General features: G+C 41.3%; 1 protein-coding gene across 1 annotated transcript in view; it reads left to right on the forward strand.

Annotated features, from left to right (window-relative positions):
• The window catches only part of fgfrl1a (fibroblast growth factor receptor like 1a), a 66,077-nt gene that overhangs the window by 30,723 nt on the left and 7,798 nt on the right, over positions 1-27,556 (forward strand). The window contains exon 4 of the mRNA XM_080035196.1: positions 23,601-23,678. Within this exon, the coding sequence (XP_079891322.1) occupies positions 23,601-23,678 (78 nt within the window). The remainder of the gene's footprint in view (positions 1-23,600; positions 23,679-27,556) is intronic.

The following is a 27,556-nucleotide window of genomic DNA, read 5'->3' on the forward strand; positions in this document are numbered from 1 at the left end:
GTGTGTGTGTGTGTGTGTGTGTGTGTGTGTGTGTGTGTGTGTGTGTGTGTGTGTGTGTGTACTACTGGGTGTGTCATTGCGTTTTTAGCATACACGTTTTTGTGGAAATGTTCATCAAGAGCCTTTTGTCTGAGAGAGTGTGCGTTGGCGCGTCTGTCTGCGTGTGTGCATGCAGGTCCATTCATAAGTGACTGCTGTGATGATTTGTGGTGATGTAGGAGCTCAGCCGTGGCAGCTGACATCTGGGCATAATTGTAGAACAAAGACGAAAAGAGAGGCAGAGAAAGATATAAAATGCAGACGGGCTTAAATAAATTAACTTGTACGTGATTTTAGTTCATTTGAGCAGGACACATACAGCACATAATGGGTGTTGAAATAAGAAAAATGTAAGCGCAAGATCAAACATGACATAAATAATATGCTCAATACTGGACTTGAAAGAGAGATGTTTTAGAAAAATGGTTAAGTTCTATATACTCTCACATAAGACACTGAAGTTAACTTTCAGAATTATGGGGCGCTGCGGTGGCGTAGTGGATAAAGCACGTACCATATCGGCTCCGGCCTTTGTTGCAGTGGTCGTGGGTTCAAATCTGACCCCTGGACCTTTATTGCAAGTCATCCCCCCTCTCTCTCTTTCTCCCCATTTCAACTCTGTACTATCCAATTAAGCTTGAAAATGACAAAAAAAATAATCTTTAAAAAAATGAAATAAATCTGAATTACTCCACTAATACTGCTTAACTCAAATAAAATCTATTTTCATTTAATACAGACTGACGCGCTGGCATTGCACTGCCCGGTCCTGGGCCATGTCTTGACAATTCAATCTGATATTGCTGATAATGCAGATTAAGTAATATCAATGTTTGCTTTAATTTCACATTGAGCATCCACTTCTTTGAAAGCAAATCCCGTGCCTTCATTCAGGTTTATTCCCCCTCCATTTAACTGTGGATTGCATGTGTGAGACTGCAGCTGTCCTCCAGCCAAAAACACTAATCGGATCAGGTTGCGGATCAACATCATCCCCCTCTCTCCCCCTCTCTCCCTCCATCCTGATTCCTCTTTTATTTTTGCTTTCTCAAATTACCTCGTTTTTAATTGAGATATCTGGTGCCTCGTCTGGAGAGGATGTAGAGGTGGCCAAGATTTGCAGCCTAATTGGTATGAGTCATACACACACACACACACACACACAAACACACATACACACACACCACACATAATGTATGCGGGTGTGTGATTTCGCGGTAAAACAATCTCAAATAACCCCAATCTCTGTCACACACACCCTTACCCACAGACTTACAAACACACCAGGGCAGCTGCATCTGTCTTGCTAGGATTTTTCTGCGTGTCTGTGTGTCTGTGTCTGTGTCTGTGTGTGTGTGTGTGTGTGTGTGTGTGTGTGTGTGTGTGTGTGTGTGTGTGTGTGTGTGTGTGTGTGTATGTTGTGGATTTAGTGTTTTTTACCGCCAGATTCTTCTGCTCAGGTTACACACAGCACTTTCTCACTAATGCTAGGAAAATGCATGGAGTGAACCTGGAGCTGCAGCAACCGCTCAGTTGGTGTTCAGTTGAGGGTGTGAGGCCTCATGGGGGATTTTTCATGTCTCGATCATGATTTACAGAAAATGAAGAAGATATCAAATGTTAAAATGGAGCCGAGTATGCATAAACGGCCCCCCTCCCTCCCTTAACTATGTTGTTGCCTTTACCAGCCATGGATCCAATTCGAAATTCTGCTGCTTTGATTTTTATCTTATTTTTCAATGATAACGGTTCAGATTATTCGACAGTTGGTACACCAATAAAGGTATAGACAGGTTCAGAAATTATTATACTGCTCTCTTCTTCAGATGCTATTTCTGACTGCAAAAACACATTGAAATTGCTCTTTATACCATATGTATGCTTTAAAATTGCAGTGAATCTGCTGTTTGTTTTTTGTTAGACATCGTTATAAATATACAATGACTTAGGCTACAACAGAAAACAGGTCCGAGGCCTATCCTACCACTGGTATAAACAGGCATTGAGATTACCCCATGAGGATCTTGAACCAGATTAGTTCAGGGATGCCTCAGAAAATGTATCGTTTGTGGGCATAACTGATGCCCCACTTGAGATAAGTTTGTTAACAGTTGCACAAAGTCAAAACAGAGTTCAGAGAGAGACAAAATTCTGCCTGTTTCTCTGTTCCGCTATCCCAGAGTCACTTTCTTGCTGCTCCCGGTTGTAACAACACGCCACCCGTACAGCGGCGTAGACAAAGCTGCTTCTCCGGAAATCATGGTGGCACTGTGGAGAAGAGATATGTAAACATGCTGGTTAGTGTGTGTGACAGAGGGAGAAAGAATGGAGTCAAGTTTCAAAAGCTGATTTCCACCATGTTATCGAGTCCAGTTGAGACCTCCACACTCAGATGCACAAAGATATATGTGCATATACATATCAACAAGACGGGACAGGAAAACACGTTGTTATTTTTTTCCCCCCTGTGCACACACACACACACACACACACACACACACACACACACACACACACACACACACACACACAAACACACATACACACAAATCCAGCCACACACTCCTCAGGGGCCCTGGCCTCCATTTCACGGCTGTCTGTCCCACATCCTCTCGTTATGCCTCATTTCACGTCCAGCAAGGAGACGGAAAGAAGATGGACAGAACGGAAACAGAGAGAGAGAGAGAGAAATAATAAAGCTTCTGTTTCTGTTCCAGGCTTCAGTCTGAAAACGTCAAGTCTGAAGAAAACAAAGTTTTGGAAATCCGTGTCCCAACAGGTTGAGATGTCACGCTCAAATCCGAAACACTGTAGGGATCTGTTGAAATCTATAGAAACCCAATAGTCATCACGATAGGAAACACTTTGCAGTATCTCCACACTGACTGAACACTGTGGAAAGTGCAGTGTAAAAAAACACCACAGCACTGTGCATTTAGTAGCTAAAACACGGAGAGACTTCAAAATATTAAGGTCAACAGAAACCCCTCTTTAAAGCCTCTGGTAAACTAGGTCTATGATCAATATATGATATCAGAGTCGGGTGTCTCAATAAACCTTTACAAAAATCTGATTGAAATCAAATGCTCATACATATTTTAAAAGGTAGTTGAAAAACTGCTTTCTGTCTTGCCCATTTGACAGGACAGTTTGGGCGTGGCCGTATCAAATGGTTTCCATGGCAACATTCATTGTTTTTCTAGAACGTTCTGGCAGAGAACTCCTGTGATTGGTTCATAATACCTTTTGTGTAATAAGAACCAGAGCATGGCCCGCCTCATCTGAACCATATTTCCATCAGGTTTGTCAAACTTAAATGATAATATCTTTTCCGATGCTTACTATCTATGCGACTAACTCCCCATATTATATAGTTCAAAGGATTTTGTGGATCTGGGTTTACAGGGGCTTTTAAGAGGGAGTGATTTGTGTTGCAGCTACAGTTGCGTTTTTCCCTAGAAGGTTAATGTGTTTATAATGTTTCACTGTCTCTCAGATTGTCTCTCTTTTGTCCATTCTTACCTGACTGGACTTCTTCGTTATCTCTCCCTCTTTCTCACAAAACCCTCCTGAGGACATATTCCTCCCACTCCACTAGCCGATAGAAGATGTCTTTTCTCTCAAGCATCTTTCGCCTTATGTTTGCCTTCATGCTCCATTTACATCTCTGTGTGTGTGTGTGTGCACGCACGCGCTTGTTTGTTAGTGCGCGTGTTTGTTAGTGAGTGAGTGAGTGAGTGTGGCTTGCCTCCACTGATTGTATGCCAAGTCAAGCTCTAATAGAGCCCTAATGGGTCTTAAATACCCTCTGCTAGCTTTAACTTCAATTCTCCGTACGCGATGCCATCTGTCAGTCAGCGGGCCTTTTTCTTGAGGCCCGAGCAGTGAGTCATTCTGAAGGGGGAAATCCACCCTAAAGCAGGAGCAATGCACACATGTTCTATCATTGAGGAGAGTGTGACAATAATAGGATCATCTAATTCTTACTTTTTACGTTATCCTCTACATCTTGCCTTTTGTCCTGCTACCTAGCCTTCACTCTGTCTGCTCCTTTATGTCCCGTCCCTCCTTTTGTAAATCAATTTTTTAGGGTGGAATTTGCCTTCATTTTCATCTGCCCAAATTGTTACGGAAACATGTTTTCATTCTGGGTTTCCACAGCAACTCTCCCATAGCTAATATGAGGTGTAACTATACCGCTCTCTGTGTGTGTTTTGGAGTAGCGGACATCCTTTGAGTAAAAAAATAGAAGTTCAAATGTAGCAGAATTTGGTATGGGTCATTTGGTGCACTATTACTCACATCGTGGAGTAGTACACTGTGTCCCTGTATGCGAAACCGAAGATTTAAAGGTTGTGGGCTGGTGTAAAGTGTCTCGGTTCCTTTAGTTTATTTAGTGTAATTAAAAGCAAACTCCTCAGTGTGAGTCCAAAAGATGGCGGAGGGGGAGGCCCATGCAGAAGGGGAGATGAGAAAGAATGGGCAGAGAATTATGGGGGACGATGAGGGAAAATGAAGCTATTAAGTCCAGCGGTTGTGCTTAAAGGTGGAGTCAGCGATTGTAGTGAAAGCTTGTTGTCAAAATCCCCTTTTCTTAAAATCAGTTAATATCTCCTCACGGTCGCTACCTGTCCGTACTGTGTAAAAATCTGGTGTGCATACACAGCCTAGGCTCTGTAAACGGTCATGTTGGTAGCTACGGTTGGCCTTTTCGTTTACTCTTTGTTTATATACCAGTGTACAGAGTCTAGGCTGTGTATTTACACCACTTCTTTTTTTGCACACACAGTATTGACACACAGTACTGACAAGTATCATATTGTGAGGAAATATCCACTGATTTAGACAACAAGTGATTTGGACAACACATTTTCTCCAAAGTCACTTTACATTATGAGAAAAAGTGCTCATCCATTACCAAAACTTGGATCCATCATTTTTTTATCAAACAGCTATTTCAGCAGTGAAGATTAGAAAAGGCTGGGGGAGTTGACGTGAGGCAGTGAGGGAGAATTTCGGATATGTGAAAGGCATCAACAAATCCCCTCCAAGGAGACACTCACTGCTCTTGGAGTGGTGCTTATAGGAGATGTGTCCTGCACCCCTTTCCTCCCCCATGTATCAACCACTAACCCTAAAGCCAAAACCCCACCTACAAGTGAAAGGAAACAAGGTGCTCCAGCATCACTCGCTGCATAACTCCCGCTCCCTTGCACACAGCAATGACCATGACTACATTCTCACGACTGAGGGGTCAACCTCTCCAAAACCTCATCAGTGCAAATACACACACTCACACACACACACACACACCGGAGAGGGGAGGCAAGTGAAGAGGACAATGTGTAAGTAGAGGAGAGCAGAACAGGGATTAAGAATTAAGAGGAGGGGGGGGGGGGTGCAGGGAGCACAGCAGATGGACGAACCTGCTCATAACTTCACAAAGAGAAGTCGATACATCCAACAAATTAACATAACGAGAAATTACTTTTTGATTACTGTGGAGAATCGTGACAAACATGCGGTACTTTTTACAGTTGAACAATACTGTCATTTGTAATGCAGATAGATAGATAGATAGATAGATAGATAGATAGATAGATAGATAGATAGATAGATAGATAGATAGATAGATAGATAGATAGATAGATAGATAGATAGATAGATTCGGAAAATATAAGAAGGAAGGAGGGACGGAAAGGAGTGTGAATGGGTGTGCTCTGGTATTCATGTCTGATCAGAGCAGTTACCAGGGGTGCTGTGTACTTTTGAATAGACAGCTTAGTAGCTATTATTCGGTCTTGAAGATTTGTCCTGTTCACCATTGTTACACTCAGGAGGTAGAAGCACACACACACACACACACCCACACAAATGCAAATAAGTGCAAACGCACCTATTTCTATTTCCTCTTTAAAACATTTTTTATTTCCTTCCCTACTTTTAACTATTTTACTATGTCACATACAAAGAAGGATTCATCCATGAATTAAACACCAAATACGAACACATACCAACATGCACGTTATGCACGTTATGCCCCCTGCCCACCCCCCACCATGTAACTCCATAATAGGCCAGTCTATTGACAGAGCTGCTTGTATCTCTGAAGGAGTCTTTTCTCATTAGGGCCGGGATCTTGTCGCTGCCCCTGCAGTTCCCATTGTCCCACTTGGGGACAATGGGGCTGGAGCGGGTTATTAGGCCTTCCCCGCTGTAACAACCCCCTGCTGAATAGACCCTGAGAGGAGTGGCGAGCCTATACGAAGGGCAGAGCAGGGTCTGGCAATTAGCAAAGACATGTTTGAAGAGAAGAGGGTGAGTGAAGAATGGAAGAATCAATGAGAAAGAGGGGAGTGGACCTGCGCTACAAAAAGGCTTCTTTTGAAGTTTTAGAAACTTTTGTCTGCTTTGCTCTCGCGCCGCCATCAAAGCCAAAGACTGGTTCTTCAACACGCAACGTTCCCTCCTCCTCCTATTCCCTCTCCCTCCTTTCTTTTTTCTCTCCGTTCTTCTCTCACTCGTTACTCCTCTCTCCCTGAGAATGCATTTGTGTCAACGGCTGAAAGGCCCAATATCTTCTGCAGTCACTTTGATGTCTTAATGACGACGTGAAGAGCGAATTATACTCAGAGATCCCCTACCCCCCTTTGTCACTCTTCAGATTCCAGTAGTTACATCTGGCTTTTTTTCTATCTCACCTCACTGACATCAAGCAGGCAGGATGCAACGGAAAAACACTCGCATTCAAATCCAAAAAAAAGCAGCAGGCATGGAAAAACTTGTTCCACTTATCAAAAGGTTTATCGCACTTTCAGCTATTTATCCCAAAGCCAGTGTTTATCTGGCTTTGATAAAGCCTTGTTGCCTATTCCATGTTTTCTTGTCATCTGGTGGTGGAAGGCGGGTAGACTAAACTGTTTTTAGAGCTGCCTGCCACCATTGCATATCTCAGCCCCAGGAAGTTTGATAAAAAATGCTTTATCCCTTGTATTTCTAAACATTTAACATAGCTGAGGTGAAAAAAGGCAGACAAAATAAATACTGATTACAGAAAATGACTGACGTATCTTATGAAATTAAATGTAATTTGAAACAGACAATGTCAATGTAAAACAAGATGAGCTCAGGTGTGTGTGTGTGTGTGTGTGTGTGTGTGTGTGTGTGTGTGTGTGTGTGTGTGTGTGTGTGTGTGTGTGTGTGTGTGTGTGTGTGTGTGTGTGTGTGTGTGTGTGTGTGTGTGTGTGTGTGTGTGTGTGTGTGTGTGTGTGTGTGTGTGTGTGTGTGTGTGTGTGTGTGTGTGTGTGTGTGTGTATATACTTACTTGCATACTGTGGCTGCATTCCAGTGCATTATATTTCACATAAATGCAAGCCCAATATGTTTTTGCTGTGTTTTTTGATGAGGTGTGTGTGTGTGTGTGTGTGTGTGTGTGTGTGTGTGTGTGTGTGTGTGTGTGTGTGTGTGTGTGTGTGTGTGTGTGTGTGTGTGTGTGTGTGTGTGTGTGTGTGTGTGTGTGTGTGTGTGTGTGTGTGTGTGTGTGTGTGTGTGTGTGTGTGTGTGTGTGTGTGTTTCCCCATGGTTCTTGGGCAAGCACAGCAATGGTTTTGCGGCGCCTCAGCTTGAAGTTTGATGAGTGTGACAGCATGCTGAAAACTGATACACATACACACACAAAAAAACGTGTGTGCACACACACACACACTCGGGTGTCCACGATCATTAGACTTATTCGGTTCTCCTCTAAGCATTTCTCTGTTCTGACTGTATTTGGCGTTTGTGTATTTGAGTGTATTTTTCAGTTCTAGATCTGTTTTATGTCTAACAGTCGACAGTTTGAATATTGATTTAATTAAGGCAGCACATCCCTTTGTGCCTCATTCTGTATCAGGCACACTAAATTCCTTTTCGATTCCGGAGGTTTACAAGATTGTCCACGCTTCCATTCATGGCTAACATCATTAGACAACTTCCTCTGTAGGCGGGCGTATGATTTGACGGGAGTTGGGAGCGCTTCATGCCAACATTTGTGGGATTTAAGCTGCTGTGACGAGCCCAAAGTGTCCTTTTCAGTTCTCTGCTGTAACTCTACCAAAGCTCTCCCATCGAGTGAAAACAGCAGCGAAGAAATGAAGGGAGAGCGTGAGGATGTCTATATGCTGTCTGACACGGCGTTAAACGATGAGAACAAGCCGCAGAGTAAAGACACTGTCGGCCCACACAGGCCCTTCTCCTACTGCGACTACTGCTGCTTTTCTGTATCCATCAATCTGAAATTCTGAGCAATTACGCTAAAACATTTGTTTCTTAATGCTTTGGGATTTAAAAACTAAAAAGTATTTTCTTAGCCTAAATGGCTTTAAAGTCCCTCCACCTTTAGATGACCCGAAGAAATGTTCACTTGACAGCAGCAGCAATGGCTGTTGCCTTTTTTTATACAAGTACACTCATGAACACAAGGGACATACTGCAAACAACTGCCTGATGCATTGTGTTACGTTTTAAGCGTTACCCGGTTAGACAGTCTAAACTTGGAGCATTGTGTACACATACGCCCCTTGACTACAAGACCAAACATACGGTATACAAGATTCTACCCTAGTGAAGTCTTCTTCAGCCAAACACAGACTATCGGATGTGAGTTAGCAGCAAGAGAGCGTCCCGCTGAGCGCAGATAAAAAGTTACATTATTATTAATCCAAAAAACAGCCTTGAGTAACAGGCATTTGGGTGAATCATGTTGAAACGTTGCCCTGCGGCCCATCGTGATGAGTGGGTTAGTTTTACATTGTTGTAAATAGTTGTTCATCAAAGACAGCCTGTCAGCATGTAGCTTCACAAGGCAGAGTGTGCCAGCATCTTTGAAGTTAAACAAGGCAACTGCATATGCTCAACACATACACACACATACACACATTTAAACACATACACAAGGTGCAAGGGCAACGTAAACACACGTTGGCACACTTGTGAGCGTGCATGCAGATCTGTGCAGAAATAATCATGCATGCAAGTATGTGCATAGCAAACAAGCTCATGCACACACTTGTGCACATGCATATGACATCCCCATACTGAAGAGATTCAGTTGTCACTTTGAAGTGTGACTTGTTTTAACGCCTCTCTGACATTCCAGCAGGGATCACAGTGGAGTTTAGCACTGTGCAAAGCAGAGGGTTGGCAAAACTGGGTCACACAGAAGCCACTAATAATTGAATGTGTGTAGATTATTTTACTGAGAAAACTGTGTGGGTGGAGTGAACTGCACCGGGGGGATAAAATCATGTCTAGAGTGTATGTAACTAAATGTATTGTATGTGTCAAACTGTCCTTTATCTTAAAGTGAATCTGCTTCCACTTGTGCTTGAAAGTCAGCATACCAGCATAGTCACGCAACATAAAACGTATTCTTAATTACCAGTATGTATTAGAAAGCACAAACACGTATACAATATTATTATTATTATTATTATTATTATTATTATTATTATTATTATTATTATTATTATTATTATTATTATTATTATTATTATTATTATTATAATATACATATATTATATTATGACTATTACAATATTAGCTCTTGTGTATTATTTTGTTTTGCACTTACTTTAAATCCCTACTTGTATTGCTTTATCTGTATGGATTGTCCTTATTTAATGGTTGATGAATTGGCTAAGATATAGAAAAGGGTGAAATATTAGTAAACCGCCCGCAGAAGCCATTAAATGAAAAAAAAAACATCAGGAATCATGGATTAATCATCATTAGTGAAGGGTAGATGATTATTATAGGAATAATAAAGTTTGTTAGATTTAAGGGGGGAGGCTGTGCAGTTTATTGGATAAGAAAGGTACAAATGCTTCTCTTCAGTCTTTTAACACAGCAGTTATGATCGTACCTCCAGCGAAATGAATTGGGGAATGTAAGATGAGAAAGCGGTCAGATGGGGAGAAAAGCACTAAAGTACTAATGAGTAGATATTTAACTGGAGTATAATTTGATACCGCAATGAAGCAGGGTGGGCGAGGAGGAGAGTGATTGAGAGTTCAAAGTCCTGCGCCGAGGCCGGGCGGTGTGCGTTTCAAAGGCGGCGCGTGGCGATGGATGTGAGAGATTTGTTAATTCAGCAAAGCAAAGCGCTGCCTTGATGTTTACTAGAGTTACACGGGCAGCAGCTGGACGAGCACATGCACGCACACACACACACACACACACACACACACACACACACACACACACACACACACACAAACACACACAGGCACCTTTACAGTACACACACTAATGCACTTGGATGCAGAAGATAGTGCACATGTCTTCGCTTTCAGGCAGATACACACATACAGTAAATGCAAGCAGATGCACTAATACACTTTTAAGCACTCGATAACAACTACACAAATCGCATACACATTTCCATTCATAAAACTTGGTGACAATGGCACAGTGTGTAACCTAGAAACCTACTCAAGATGAGTGTGATTTACACACAAACACATTCATTCAGGATTAAATCATGTTTATATAACTGTTGCTTTAAATTAAATCAATTAAGTTAAATCACACAATTACAATCTTGTAATATACTGTAAGACTTATTGTCTCGCTTTTAAACCAAACATGTTTGCTTTTTAAAAGCACAGGGCTGTTTAACAAGGACATGCAGGGCCCATGAGCACATCAGTAAGATGTTTTACCACCATTGTCCTTTAGGAATGTCTGTAACGTGTGTGCCTCCTGTTATGCAAAAGACCTTCACACTGGAGAGAGGCTACTCTTTGCTGATGGGGACATCATCTATTTTTAGCACGTGTCAGTAGTTTTTATAAGCCAGGATGGTTTGAGGTTGGAGCAAATGACTAAATATATCTGACTTGGTGCATCTTAAATATACATTGCACCTTCTGCATCCCTTCCATGACAGACCATAACACACTCACTGGCTGCTGAAATTCTTGGTATTGAGGAGTGGCTCCCGAACTTCTGTGACCCTTTATAATGGGTTTGCATAAGTCTGCAATTCATTTTAGAGGCCTTCAAAAGTAAAACTCTCCAATATTTCAAAGTGAAAAGTAAAGATTGGTACAATTTTGAATGATAAGAATTGTTATGTAATAGAAGCACTATGTTTTTCAATTCATTCTTATCACTATATTGTAATTGTAAAAGGAATAGACAACCACTGTTCTAGGTTTTTCTTACATTTCCCAGAATGCCTTTCAAGAACTCCGAGACAACAGGTCTAGATTTGCATCAAATATTTATGTCTTGTTCTTTTATAAGTGTTATCGTGAAACTGACATAAGTGGACGTTGATGATTGCATTATTTACCATTGCCAAAATACACACCTGGTATATACAGTAAGTCTGCAGGAGAAATGAAGTCATGAGAAAACAACTTTGTGAACTCCTGCACACTATCAGCACTGCATGTCTTCAATTCAATTCAATTCAAATTCAATTCAAATAACTTTATTTTTCCCGTGAGGGAACTTCATTTGTGGTCAGGCACATACAAACAAGACATACTTCAACAATAAATAGTCAGTATCATGTACGAGAATAAATTAATTCTTGAGCTCTATCCTGTTATTTCTATTGAATTAATCGGGACTTAAGATTGTCTGCATCATTGATGCTGTTGCCATATGTGGTTAGAGAATATGGATGTTTTGTGTGTGTTTCTAGCTTCTTAAAGTGGCTATTACAGCTTCTTGTTTAAAAGTATGGACAATAACTTTTTTCTTTTTGGTTCACTCCCACCAACTTTACTCATCATTCATCATCTTATCATCCAAACAGCAGATGAACGCAAACAGAGACTAGCTGGTGAGCATAGTGAAGCATTTAGCTGATACACCGCCAAATATTTCCCTCTGGAGTTGGTAGAGACAAAACACAGAGCAGAAAGAGAGTGGATATTGGACTTATATTCGCCATGTGGCCACAACTCGAAATGATTAATAATGTTGCTCCGTAACTGCAATCTGCAAATGAGCAACTGGTTGCCAACAAGTGTGATATATCAACTTAAGAAAAGATATGTCAGTGTTGTGTTCCCTTTGAATAATGTCTGTGTAGTGATTTTTAGAGCTATCTGCATTCTGCAGCTCTTCACAGACTGGTTGCGAGTTCACGTTTATGTCTTTGAATTTATATTATCTGTGTATCCTACATTCACTGTATGTGGACAGACACACTCTGTTTCCACTTTTCTGATACCGCAGCCCTCCTGAGAGCAGCGGACATGAAGTAATTCAGTAATTCCACTGAATCATCTCTGTCCTTGACTGGATTCCCTCCATCAAGTTAATGTGCTGGGTGGAGGTCAAGGCTTTATTCTGCAGCTGTATATTGGCCAGATTCCGGTGTGGCGTTTTCGTCATCTCCATTTTAGGCAAATTTCAGTCCGTGTTCCACACTTGACCCTGACGCTCCATCGATGAAGTGTGAACAGTGATGTAAAACAGCTACGTGAAAAAGCACACGCACTGCACATGCATTGAAAGAGGTGAGAAGACAAGAGGGCTACTTTGCTTGTATACTGGTGCTTTAAAAAAATGATATGAGAACCCAGATGCTTTTGTTTTACAAACACACACACACACACACGTGTAGATTTCAATAGACACACAGAAAACAGAAAACTTGATCCCTAACTGTATGTTTTCAGAACTCATAAACCCCATCGCCTTGTGACGTTTATGAGCGAATGTGGGGAACCACTTGTGCCTCGTGTCTGTATGTTATTTCATCGCTCTGTTGATATTTTATGCGCTGACACAGTCCATGTTCAGCGTTGGACGAGGCCCGGGTGCTTTGTGTATTTTCTCACTGTTGGTTTTCTCAACATTTTTCAAGCCATAACCAATCCCAGGCCTCGCTGTTAACCTAAACCGGACCGTCAAGGGTATATGGCCCGTGCCTGGCCGCAACCTCTGAAAATATACCAGAGCCAAAGGTTGGAGCAACTCTGCTGGAAAGTGGATCTGGACTTATTAATGCTCCATTAAAATGTGGCTTGTTAATCACATATTGTGTATTTGGATAAAATCAAATGGAGATTGAATGGGGTAGGATTTGTGCTATGTCAGCTGCAAGCGACACAGTTGGATTCTCTTCCTTCCCCCGGCTGCTGAAGTGAGGCAGCCGTTTAAAAATGTTCACTGAAATTGTTGAAAACAGAATCAGTATATAATGTGATACTTTATTGATCCCTACTGGGGAAAGTTTCCTGCCAGGGTTGGCAATAGGAAAGCAGATAGGGATTTAGTTTCTTGCTCAAGGTTACCCGGAAAGGAACCCTCAAACACTTTAGCAGAGTAAAGAAAGAAAAGCTATTGGTGATGTGCAGTACATTTCTTGGTGCATTTTGTTCGATGCTGCTGAAAAGGGTTTTCTCCAGTGGCTAACTGGCCACATGTAGAAATTTGATCTTTCCAGCAGCCACAATGGAGTTGCTGGAAATCTGTTTGATATAAAAAGGTAGAAAGGTTATTCTAAGGTGGAGTCAGCGGTCCTTGAGAATGCTTCTTGTCAAAATCACTTTTTGCCAGTATAACAGTGAATATCGCCTCACGGTCCACTACCTGTCCTGTGTGTGCACTGAATACAAATCTATTGTTAATACACAGCCTAGGCTCTGTAAACACAGGTAAGCAAAGGGTATGTAAACCAGGAGGGCCCACTGTAGCTAGCAATATTCCCGTTTACAGAGCCTAGGCTATGTATTAACATTGGTATTTTTTTCAGCGCACACACAGTACTGACAGGTAGTGGATCGTGAGGAGATATTCACTGATTTTGACAAAAAGTTATTTTGACCGCAAGCATTCTCCATTATCGCTGACTCCACCTTTAAACAGTTTGAGCCTCCTCCTCCCTCAAAATCAGTTTTATTTGTATAGCCCAAAATCACAAATAGACATCTGTCTCAGTGGGCTTTACATTCCATGATACAATATGACACCCTGCCCTTACACCCTCACTCTGCGGAAGGTGGAGAGCTACAGCAATCTAAACGAACAAGAGGTAGACTAAAGGCATACAACTAAAGAAAAAGTGCAGTAAAGTAGCAGGAAACCTGGATTGACAAAAGTGTGGACATGTCGATACGATAGCTACAGTGCTAGAGGGAAAAAAAGTCTCACCAGTGCAATGGCTGAATTCCACTCGGGATCCTTCCTGTTGATTTTATTACTGAAACATTGCTTTGTCCACTTGAGCTCAATTTAAGCTTGGCACATCTGTGTTGCTGACAGGCTCATGTCCTAAATGTTGTCGGTGCAGATTGTAAACATTACAAAACACCAAGAAAATGTCCATAGCCTTTGCTGTTGTTCCCAGTTGTATAAACAACCAAGACAGTCAGAGGCTTGTAGGATGGATTGCGAGTGTCTGTTTGGCTACAATAATGCAGATTTCTGTTTGTCCATTTACAGAAATAACAATTCTTAAATCAGCATGTTTATTTGCTCTTAGCAACCAAGTATGAGCCCTCACTAAACATAAACACTGCTAAATGCAATGTGATTTAGCATAGAAAATGACATACTTAGGCTAGTGAAGAAAGCAGCACAATGTAATACAGCTGTACAGTGGATCTATAAAAGATGCAGTGCCGGGGGGTCTGGAACTATTTTCGGCCTCTAGGGTTGGTAGATTTTACTTCCTGGAACAGTTTTTTATTGCTAGCCTGTTTTAGCCAAAAGTTGGCTCCCTGGCTTAAATTACTTACCTGGAAGTGTTTGCTTATTGAGGATTTTGTCAAGAGGAACTGGGAACTTTGGGGGCTTTGCTGTTCTGAAATTCTATTTTTTGTTATTCAACACTAAGACTACTGCCTATCCTTCATCCCGAGCCAATTGCAGTTTTACAGTTACATTGTGGAGGAGAGAAACCCAAGAACACCAGATGTTCTAAAGTGTGACTGTGATAATATTTCTGTTTTATGTACAAGGAGCTTCCTGATCCAATGCAGGAGAAGTCGCCTGCTTTCCAGCTTCAGCAACACACACACAACTAAAAGACACAGGAAAAATACACACAGGAGCCTTTAAACTCTGTTTTTATATACACTCAACAAAAATATAAACGCAACACTTTTGTTTTTGCTCCCATTTTTCATGAGATGGACTTAAAGATCTAAAATTCATTCCAGATACACAATTGTACCATTTCTCTCAAACATTGTTCACAAATCTGTCTAAATGTGTGATAGTGAGCACTTCTGCTTTGCTGAGATAATCCATCCCACCTCACAGGTGGAGGCCACATCAAGATGCTGATCTGACATCATGATTAGTGCACAGGTGTGCCTTAGACTGTCCACAATAAAAGGCCACTCTGAAATGTGCATTTTTTTGCTTTATTGGGGGTCTGGGGACTCAGAACCAGTCAGTATCTGGTGTGACCACCATTTGCCTCATGCAGTGCAACACATCTTCTTCGCATAGAGTTTATCAGATTGTCAATTGTGGCCTGTGGAATGTTGGTCCACTCCTCTTCAATGGCTGTGTGAAGTTGCTGGAGACGGCTTATGGTGGAGAAATGAACATTCAATGCACGAGCAACAGATCTGGTTGACATTCCTGCTGTCAGCATGCCAATTGCACGCTCCCTCAATGCTTGTGGCATCTGTAGCATTTTGCTGTGAGACAAGACTGCACATTTCAGGGTGGCCTTTTATTGTGGACAGTCTAAGGCACACCTGTGCACTAATCATGATGTCAGATCAGCATCTTGATGTGGCACACCTGTGAGGTGGGATGGATTATCTCAGCAAAGCAGAAGTGCTCACTATCACACATTTAGACAGATTTGTGAACAATGTTTGAGAGAAATGGTACAATTGTGTATCTGGAATGAATTTTAGATCTTTAAGTCCATCTCATGAAAAATGGGAGCAAAAACAAAAGTGTTGCGTTTATATTTTTGTTGAGTGTATAAAGTTTAAGTTGAAGATATTTTTTAGGATGCAAAAACAGCAGTAAAAAGTCTAATGTGTATATAGTTTATACTATTGTTTTCCTGAAAAAGTGGGAATGTGCGTCATCTGGCACTTGGTGCACACATGGAAAACATGGCTTGAAAGAAAAAGCCTCTGCAAGAGTTGGAGAGAACTTGTGGTGAGGAAAAAGTCAGTAATTTGATGTATCAATGAAAGAATTGGCCCATTCGGTCTTACTCTCTGTCATTGGCTCTTGCTAAAAATGGGCACTGAGCCCAATAAATCCTAGTTTTCTTCTATGTTTACACCTAAAAACTTAAAACATGGGTCCCTGGTTTCACTGAGTGACTGACAGCTTGACAGACAGACAAATGGCAAAGGCGAAACTGAACACCTGATACGAAACATATTCACACACAAACACACACTGAAGGGTAACTCAAGAGTGGAAAACAGCACTTCTTTTTCTTCAGAGTATGATGCTTCATTATGTTTTCCTCTAAGTGTGTGTGTGTGTGTGTGTGTGTGTGTGTGTGTGTGTGTGTGTGTGTGTGTGTGTGTGTGTGTGTGTGTGTGTGTGTGTGTGTGTGTGTGTGTGTGTGTGTGTGTGTGTGTGTGTGTGTTAGTTGAAACAGCAGGTCGCCTTTTTCATGACCATACAGTCATCCTTTTCCCTCATGCAGCCACTCATAGCTTACACACACACACACACACAAACACAGGTGGCTGTGATTAGTGTGTTGAGCCCATTTGTGGCACAAGATCAAACCGCGGTCCGCTCTGCTTCAGGAAACACAGAACACTGCTTAGAGTTAGACACACACCCTTACACACACACACACACACACACACACACACACACACACACAGAGATGCATGCACCTTCACTCTTTATTTCTCTTGTTCTCTCGCTAACGTGACGCTGCTGGCATACAAAATATTTTCCCCCTAAAACGTTTTTTGTTTAGTCTGCACGTGAAACAGAGCTCTGTTTCACTTCACCGTAGCAACTTACAACCTAGTGCTCTCGGTGTTTGCTTCAGCAAGGGGAGAACTGCAGACAGGGCGGATGTAGAGCAGGGGATTATGGGTCAGAAAAGCTTGAAATGTTCAACATCTCCAGTCTAACTTACGGATATACCCAGCAATTTTTTTTTTTTCGTTAAGCAGAACGAGCACAGCCAGACCAGCTGGGCGCAAGGTTATAAAAGCAGTAATAATGCTGCTGGAGGAAAAGCTTGTATAGCTCTGAGTGGTCAGCTCTTCATATTGATGACCAGGCATGTTTCCCTGTGTGCCGCCCTTTTTCCCTTTGTTACAAAATCAAACATGAACCAGAAGTATTTCTAAGACAAAAGAATGGACCATTTAATAAAGACTGGTTTACCGTGAAAAAGAGAAGGAGTCTGTTCAGCGAATATTGTTTAATTTTGACAATGAAGGTCATGGTCAGATTTTTTATCTTCCTCGTGTACCCAAATGGGGGTAGAGTTTCCTGCCTCCTTACTCAGCATCATTGAAAATGCAGTGAAAGAGCAGCCACACACTGTTTTTCACATAATATGATAATATCCATATGTTACATCTAATCAAAATTGTTATCCATAGATATAGGTACTTCTTATAAGTTTACAATTATAAGTACTAAAACTTGCTGTTACAAGGCACCTTCTAGGGATAGGGATCAATGTGGATTGTCCATTTTCAAGTAGATTTTGGGATTTCAATAAACACATCAGCATCTTTCTATCTTTTCTTTTTTTCTCTTTGACTTAACCTTCAGAAGGAGGAATAAGAATCGTATTGCATGTCACACACACACACATATGCTGAGCCTCCTTAGACTCCTTCACTCTGAAACTCTTGCCAGCAAAAATCATTTGTTAATCAATTACATACCCAGATTGCTATAAGAAATCGTTTTTGTGTTTGTTTGTGTGTTTGTTTGTGTGTGTGCGTGCGTGCGTGCGTGCGTGTGTGTGTGTGTGAGATAACCCTGTTCACGTATGGAAGCTGACGTGTGTTCATAATATTTCAGAGATCCTATAGGCCTAGAACGTATAATAACATTTGTAAATAGCATTTTAAAGTTGCACTCTTAAAAAGGTTTGTTGTTGTTGTACTGGCTTGGTCCAAGGAGGCCTATGGAGTGGGGGGGGGGGGGTTGTCATTACCTCAAACACACGTCTCCAACAAGATCAGTGGCCACTAAATACTCTGGGTATACACACACACACACACACACACACACACACACAGGCTGTTAATCTGTCGTTTAGCCAGTGTTGTCACTCCTAGAGAGCAGCAGTTAACTGTAATGTGTGATTGTCTGTTCCGCGGTTACAGTTAATAAATCTTTCTCTTCACTGTCGCCCTTTTTTCTCTCCGACTCTGTCTTTTCATCTCGCTCCTGCTGCCTCTTGACCTCCTCTGAAAGTCAGTCATTTCCCGTCTTGTTCCCTCTCGTTCTCCGTCGAAGCCCCTTTCAATGTCTCTCTCTCACGCTGCTAATGGGGGACTGTGTAGCTGCACAAGTTATAATGATTTCCATAAGGCTACACAGCTTCTCCACACGTGGGAGCGTAAATCACAGTGACGTGTGTGTTTGTGTGTGTGTGTGTGTGTGTGTGTGTGTGTGTGTGAGTGTGTGTGTGTGTACACGTGTGCACACATGGACGCTAGTGTGCACCAACACACATCTCGCTGTTTTCTCTTGAGAATAGGAGAAAAGGCGCTGATACTTTTTCCCTCTTGGCCACGTGTGCAATGGATGTATGATTTATTTATTGTGCGTTGGCATCTTGATTTTGTGATATGGTGAAATTAGACAACCATATGGCCCAGTAATAAAGAAAGTGACAGGGCAAAATAATTTATTGTGTGAAGTGAAGAAGTTAAAATCACAATAATACTACGGTTTGACTAAAGATTATTTTCGTAACTGATTTGTATTTTTGCAATGCCTCCAGGAAGACATACAATGTTGTGGAAGGAAAAGTATGTTTATGTTTGATTATGTTATGATTAACCATGTAGTCTAGAAAATTACAAAATACACTCCAAACCCAAAAATACTAATTTACTGTGAATTTTTTTTAATCCCTTTATAGCCTTATCCAAAAGAACAAAAGTTTATTCTTGACTCTGGAAAATTAGTTTCAAAAAGCAATCCCAACTCAAGGTCAAATCAATGGTCGTCTCTTAAGCTTTTCTAAGGCGGTCATCAGGTAGGAATTTGCTTGGTTTTAATGGAGATGGATCTGTTGACATGTGAGTTCAGTGCAGCAGCTGTCATGATTTCATCATTAAAGCACTTTAGGACCTTCTCGTCCTAAAACACATCCACCTTTAGACAACTGAGCAAATTCCATCTGTTTAAGCTGTTTGCTGGGGCTGAAAGCTCCAGAAGGATTGGTTTGGTCTGGTTTGTTCAAATACTGTATTATCTTTATTGCTGATAAATGTTCTGTGATATTTTGATCTTGAACTATTAGCTGACTCACCGAATTATCATTTGTGTCTTAAGGAGTCCTTGTCACTATATAAACTTAATTCATTAATCAGCAAAAATAAGATATTTTCACATTAATATCTTTGGCTGTCTTACCCTGTACAGCCTTGTGGTTTTTCGGCCTGTTAAGTACATTAAATACCTACTGTCCATGGAGAATTACATGAAACCCGACCCATGCTGCAAACAGAAGGTTTCCACAGAACAGCCAAGGTATTACATTTAGGATCTGTAGCCCCCACATGTAAATGTGACCATTTATCACACTGACACTGTGTGTGATGTTGCAACGCGTTTGCAATAATATTTGAATAATTATTTCTAAAACAACTTTGGCCGGACAGAAAGCTATGCTTGGAACTTGGGGTCAAAATGCTATATGTGAATGAGAGTTTGTGGGAGAGAGAGAGAGTATGACTACTAAAGAAAGAGAGTGATTTTGGATGTCTCTTTCTTCACCCACAAACAAAAAGCCCTCCAGAAAATGTTAAATCTTGTGTGTTTTTCCAACAGCAGCAGCAATAATGGGCTTATTACATTAAAGAAAGAACCACAAAACATGTGGTTTCATTGTTTCCAGAGTATCGTTGAACTGATGGAGTTATAATGACGGTGTGTGTTTTAGTAGGGGGTGAGGGCACTGACAGGCCAACCAACTGCTGAGGACAACATTCATCATCTTGTCCTGGCTCTTCTAAAGTAGTAATCCCTGTCATTCCACCTAGCAGAGCTTGATTAAAATGTTCTGCTCATGATGTTTCAATTCTCAAAGTTAGAGTTACTCTACTGTGTCTGAATTCATAAATATACAGGTAAGAGTCTGATTGTCTTAATTAAGATTAGACAGGCACAAACAACTATTATTTTAACATGCATTGATTAATCAGATCTGATAAAACCTGGTCCAAAAGCAAAATAAATAAATCACAAGCTATAAACTAAAAATGACCCATTTCAGTTTGGATAAAATCTAACCTTGGTCAAAACTGCAATCCCTTGCAACATTTTTGATCGAAAGCTATTGTTGCTGAGGTAAAATTAAAGGTTTAACTGAACAATGTTGTGTTGTGTTAAACCTTGCTTGCGGTTAGCTCCTGTCTGAATTTTGAAGCAGAACCTCATGTCTGGACAAAGTTTGAGAGAAGCTGTGCCTGTGCAAAGCCCCAAACTCTGATCGTGGTCAGTTTGAAGGGCTAACAGTGGTCTGCTCGGTTTGCCGGATACACAAACTCACATTTGGCCGGTTTTAACCCTGATGCTGCAACAACCAGTGTCAAGTCAAGAGTGGACACAGACACATATCTGTCTCCCTCACACACCGAGGTTCTGTCCACATATCCAGTGTCTCTATATTAAAAACTAGAAGGACATGACCCTTTAGCAAAACACTGGCACCCTGGACAGTCACACGCGCAAGCAAACACACACACACACACTGGACCGTTGGGACTCGTATTTCTGAGCGTGCTCATGTCCAGTTGCTGCCTTTTCTCTACAGATCTAAAAGTAAATATAAGTAGGGGTTATATACACACACATGCTCTCTCTCAAGGGTACCCGGCCAGTGAATGTGTGAAATGTAGCACACTGTTTAACCATTCCCCCCCCCCTGCAGACTACATGGGAGAGGAATGAAAAGAAACAAAGAAGAAAGAGGCAGAAAATGACACAGAAAGCTTGTGTGGGAAGAGAGAGTGAGCAAAGTTTGGAATAAGATTTTTTTTAAGCAAATAAACTCACAAATTATAAAAGTGTATTTGCCTTACAATAAACATAAAGAAAAGGAACTGTGAATACAAGGATCCTAATAATCCATCAGTAAAGATATGGGTTAATGTAGCACATTCATTGGGGAGAAGAGAATGTATATTAATGTTACATGTCAAAACACAAAACAAGACAAACTCTGCCTTCTTGTATGAATGACTCTGTGTGTATATGGCCATGTGAGCACGCGTGTGTGTGTGTGTGTGAGTGTGTGTGCGTGTATGTGGATTAGTTGTTGTAACCACCAGCCAAAGTATCTGGCCGAACATTAGAATGATGGAACGAGATCAGAAGAAAACATTTTGTTTATTGAAAACAGCTGAAGCCGGGAGGGAATATGTTTTCTACTCTGTGTGTGTTCAACTAGAAACATTTAATCGACCGCCAACCCTGCGCTTGTTTCGCAGAACGGAAGAAAGGTGTAAAACGGACTCTGCTGGCAGAAACTGTTTCTGAAGCCTGGATGTCTCGCATGCTGACAGATGTGGGATTTGCAGCGTTCATGCTGATAGATTATGTTGTCAGTTTTCAAGTACTTTTAAACGATTCATGTCTAGATATAAATGTCCTTCATAGACAACCTTGCCCATATTTTACCTTATCAACTTCACCCTAAAAGGTCAGTAATTACTCACTTCCATGTGAGACGAAACTCTAGCAACATTTTGCTGCATGAAATGTTTCGAAATACTTAGTTTCTTTTTTATTATTAGTTTTTTTTTTACATATTTGAAAAAAAAATACTGAGCACATGTGTTAGATTTTCTGTTGTCTGTTGCTGAATTTTCTCTGCATCTGTATCACAACATACAGCTGCTATATACAATCTATATATGTTTTGAATTTGGGAAATACTTTGATACTTTGGATGTATGGCTGCACTGTGTGGACAGTGGAAGTGGTCCAGCCCCCCTCTGTGAGTGGGTCTGTAAGAGGTCTGGCCAAGTAAGGTTTACAGCCTCGCACCAGGCCCGGGGCGGTGTTGGTTTGGTAGCTGTTAAGATACGAAACCATGTTCCCCCTTCAGATCAGATCCCAATGCCACTGGGCTTCAAACACACTGGCCTTTCTCAGAACATGCCGTGCATGTGGCAGAAGTAAGGGGATGAAGGGGAGGGGAGTGAGGTGCGACTGGAATACATGCACCTCAAGTTACCACTTAGTTAAATAACGCCAGAACGCACTGACACACCCATAGAGGAATTCATATCACACACGCAACGATACACACTAACCAAACCCACATACTGGGTCCGCACCACGCGGCCTGCCAGGATGCTATTAATACCAGCCCAAGGATGCAGGTCATGCCTCCTATTTGCATTTTAAAATTCTTCTTTCATTCCATCATTCAAATAGTGATGCTTTAAAGACATTTGGCGCTGCATTAAACACCACGATTTCAGGTGGTCTTCTTTAAAAAAAAATCCACACGCAACTCGGCATATGTACCAACATGCACAATAAACCTATCCCTTTACAATTAAGCACCCGCTCTCACGTCATTTCTGCAGGTGGTCCGAGGCGGTTTGAGTCCTTCTTCTTTACCCTCCATAACTACCATGAGGTTTTGGTTGGAGTCTCAGGTTCAAGCCAAGTTAAACGCACACCTCCCCCGTGTATTTTGACAGACCTGATATTGCACTGTATCAGCCCTCCCGGTCTCCCTGTTAAAGGGCCCCTCGGATACATGGGCTCCATCTTGAAGTGGTTGCTAGCGTGAAGGTCCAGACAGATGTTTGTATCTTTTTCGATTATCAATGTGGGAAGACATGCTGAGGGAGAGAAAGCGATACACCAGCGTGAGAGTAAAAGCAATATGATACTGCAGAGGCATGACACAAGCACATACAGTATAAAGGAATTCCAAAAATTTGTGCCATGACATTTTTCTTTGAAAACTATTTTTTTTCGTTCTAACCCGACACATCTATGTTTTCACAATATTACATCTGCAGAGTTTGTACCGTACAAAAACTGTCTAAGTCAAGGTTTTAGATACTTTAAAATGTCAAAGTGATAACATCGATGCTTCATCTGCGTCCAATTTGTGTGAGCAGACCAATGTATCACGGATATTTTGAATTCATGTTGGACAAACAACCATACATCATAACTTTATCACAAAACGGCTGCATCGCTGGAAAAATCTAAGGAAATCACGAAAAGTACAAGTGAATATGTATTTGTCTGATGGTTAGAGTTTGCTGCATCATTTCTGTTTTTTATTTTATATTTCTCACGATCGAGTCTTCAGAAGTTTTTATGTTTAGCTCATGATGCTTTATTCAATCTATTATTCAATCTATCTCTTTTCTTATTATCACCAGATGACTCCGGCTCGAGAGGTGGAGCAGGGACGACCAACGGTGACAGCGAACACGCCCCGGAGCTGGCCGGGAAACTGGGTAAGTGCAAATAATTTCCCTTACCTCATCATATGTACTTGTGTTTATGAGAGAAAGAGGCCTAGAAGTGACACTTAAGACAGTTGAGAGTGCATTAGATTTTGTTCAAGGTTGGCCTACAGTGGCAGATTGTACAATAAACACCTTGTAGGCTATAGTGTCAGAGGGGAGAAGGTGAGGGTCTATGCCCGCACACAGACACAGGCACACATCAGGGTGGTTGTTTGCTCGGATAATTGGCTCTGACAGAGTGGAGAGCGGTCTATTTGTGTGAGGTGTGATTTGGCGGGACACATTCCTTCCTTTACCCCTCCCACCCCTTCCTTCCAAGTCTTTTCTGGCCCCCCCGTCATGTAACTTAACCCTTCTGTCTTCGCTTGTTGTTTTCCAACTCTCTCTCTCCTTCCCTTACTCCCTCTTTCTTTCTGTCTTTCTCTCACCCCATCATAGACGTGCAAGTCGTGCATTCACTCTGGCACTTCAGTGATAACAAGCATTTACTCTTTTTGCTGCACTCTTTCTTTGTTCTTTCACACATTCTTTCCCTTTTTATTTTTGCCTGACTGTGTTCACACAAAACCAAATGTACAAACTTGACCTCTTTATCAAAGTTCAAACATACTTCAGCAGCCCCTGCCTGAATAAAATACAGCTCTCTATTTTTCTTTTATTGAGGCCAGTCCAACCAGTGCTAACACAGTGGTGCAAAAATATTCATAGCTCAACTTTTCCCGTAACTCAACATCCAGAGCTTCGGTAGCCAATCATATAAATAACTAATCATGAACACTGTATTTCTGCTGTTTATTTTGCAATATTTTCAACTGAAGATAAAATGATTCGCCATCGTGATAACGTTCTGCAGCTGTAAAATCCTGTCTGTGAGTATTTCAAAGCATTTTGCAGTGCTTTGATGTTCCATAAACCTTTAAAAGCTTTCGTCTGTTATTCCAACTAGACTGACTGGAATTTCAACTTACGAAATAAAGACAAAAGGATGGTTTGTCATTTTGCTAAATGTATGTTTTCACTTTCTTGCTGATACATGGTTGAGATGATTGATTCCACTCGCAGGTTTTGAGAGTGAGAGTGAGTTAGTAGGCAGTTGGTCTAGCTTAGCTTCAAACAAGGAAGCAGGTGACAACAGTAGCATGGCTCTGTCCTCTAAAGCTCACTCCACTGACAAGTAGTATCTCGGTTGTTAAATCTATACACAAACAGAAATGTATAGAAATAACAATTTAATGTTCACACTTCTATCCAGGCTTCAGCCAGGTTAGCTGGTTCTTCCAGTCTTTATTCTCAACTATAGTCCAACTGCTAACTCCATATTGAAATCACAGTCATGAGAGTGGCACCGTTTTCCTCATCCAACTCTTTTATTTAAACGATTAAAAGTCTGAATCCAGACCCAAATCTTCACCTTAAATGTAATCCAAATTCCAATATTAACCCTTTTCACAAAAAATATTATGAACCAAAGTTAGCTCAGCTGGCAAATAGCTTCTTTATCTCACAATCCAAGTTGGAAATCGCAAGACACTCTCTCTCTCTCTCTCTCTCTCTCTCTCTCTCTCTCTCTCTCTCTCTCTCTCTCTCTCTCTCTCTCTCTCTCTCTCTCTCTCTCTTCTTTTCTCTGGCACACTGTGTGATCAAAGGCGGTCAGTGGGACGGAGGGTCAGTAGTATTTTTACACTGTGAAGTGTGGCGTTGAAGTGGCCCCAGAGACTCAGAACAAGCCTGCCCTTTCGCCCGCTCTGGCTCTCACCTTCTCCCCTCTCTCTCTCTTTCACCTTTTTCATCACCGCTTTCTCGAATCGGCCTCAGTTCTCTCTGTCTCTCGCTGTCTGTTTTCCTTTTTTCTACCTCTCTGTGTGCCCTCTCTCTTACCTTTTGCATTTTTATTGTTTTAACTCCATCTTTGTTCTCAGTGTCCCTGCCGTCGGTCCAGTTTTATCAGTCTCTTTTTAGCAATCTCTCCGTCTTCTGCATGTGCTAACCTTATTTTGAACTGCTCTCTCTCTCTCCCTATCTCTCTCCCTCTTTTCCATCTGTTTTCTCCTGAACTTCTGTTTGATTTGGTCCAGCTTAGGCAATATGAATCAGTTCATTTCTATTTCACTTTGCAGTATGTTGTTCATTCTCCAGTCCTATGTTTGTAGAATCCAGTTTGACTGCCCTTTGCTCTCGCTAATATTCCCTCCTCTATTCAATTAATTCAATTAATATTTGCAATCAGCAAAGAAGGACATTGCCAAAACACTGAACTGTTAGTCACTATCTTCGACTTTCCCCACTCTCTGGTAGATATATTGACTCAGTCTGGTCACAGTTTAGCTGTAGTCCAGTAGCATTTCTTAGACTTGGGGGGTGGAGAGAGAGGGGTGAGGGGGAGACAAAAGCGAGACTTAAAAGCCTTTGGGGTATGTTTGTTTTGTCAGCCTGCCCAGCTTCCTGACGGTCAGAAGAAAACTATATTCCGCTGAGTAATGCAGCCGTAGTGAAATCTCCACATTTGAGCGCGCAAACCTGTCTCATAACTCTCCACCCCCGTTTGTTTATCCGCAGCTAGAATAATAACTGTGTCCAAAGACAGAGACGCAACTGCATTGGTTTCAGGGTGATTTATTGCCCCGGTTGATGGCTATCTGCTGTGGCCGTAAAATCAAGCGCTCCTGTGAATGATTTCCTCTCCTCCCTCCCTACTGGATAGTTTTTTTATGTCTTCTTTGATGTGTTTTCGGTGCTAGTACCTGATTGTTGTGTATATGAGTGTATGAATAGATGCATGGGATTAGGTAAGGTTGGGTCAGTTGTGCAACAGCTTGCAGGGATGTGGGTGTTGAATGAATAGTCGAATGGGGTTAATTGTCCATTTTATGTTTTGTAAGAAAGGATTTGCGTGAATGAAAAGATGTTTGGTTTGATGCTAATTCACTCCCTGGCTTTTTATGATTCGTGCACAGATATGCATTCAAGACTGTATATTTAAAGGGATGTAATACGTGTCTAGTGGTTTCTGGGTTTTACAGTGAGATCGCATGGATGCATGATTTGAGGTCAAAACTTTTTTTTTTCCTTAAAGCAGCAAGGCATACAAACCTGGGCTGAGGTTGGCTGGATGAGTGGAAAAAAGGGAATCTGTGTATGTCTCTGTTTGTGTGTGTGTGTGTGTGTGTGTGTGGGTGGGTGGGTGTAGGAAGTGAATCAAGCGCAAAAAAACAATTTGGCTTTTAAGAGCAAATTAGGTTGTATATACACTTCCATTTGTTGTCACATCAAAACATGGAATTCTTGGCAAGGCCTATGGCGATGACATCAGCATGTCCAATGCTCCTTGCACAGCAACAAGAAAAACACCCACTTTTACAAGACTCCTGAGATGATAGCCTACTAAATTTTCTCAAATTAAAAAATTTATTTTTATCATTAACAAACAAACAATGGTTTGACTCATTCTAGATGATAAAACAATGTGAATTGTATGGATGATGACAGAAAGTTAGCCATAGGGTTTTAAGAAAATACACCATAACATATTGTAAAATCCATGATCGCTATGTGTCTTCAAGATGCTTGTCATGTTTTGATTTCTCTAATAGCAAACATATTTAAATTTGTAGTGGTAATAAAGAGCTAATCAAAAACGTTCTAGATCCTTCTTCTCTGTCACAGCCTCTTCAGATAAAGTGGGTCTGATTGAATCGTTGAATCTGTTCTCCCTCCACTGGTGTATAATGAGAACACTGCTAGTAAAATAAAATAAAAACTCTGTAATCTGTTCATCTCTGTTTCAGATCATCTCATTTCTAAAAGGCAGCCAATAACATTACAACACTTTTTGGATAGTTTAACTCACAGTTACCCAGCTACAACAA

Source organism: Ammodytes marinus (assembly GCF_949987685.1).
Source record: "Ammodytes marinus genome assembly, chromosome: 10".
NCBI lineage: Eukaryota > Metazoa > Chordata > Actinopteri > Uranoscopiformes > Ammodytidae > Ammodytes > Ammodytes marinus.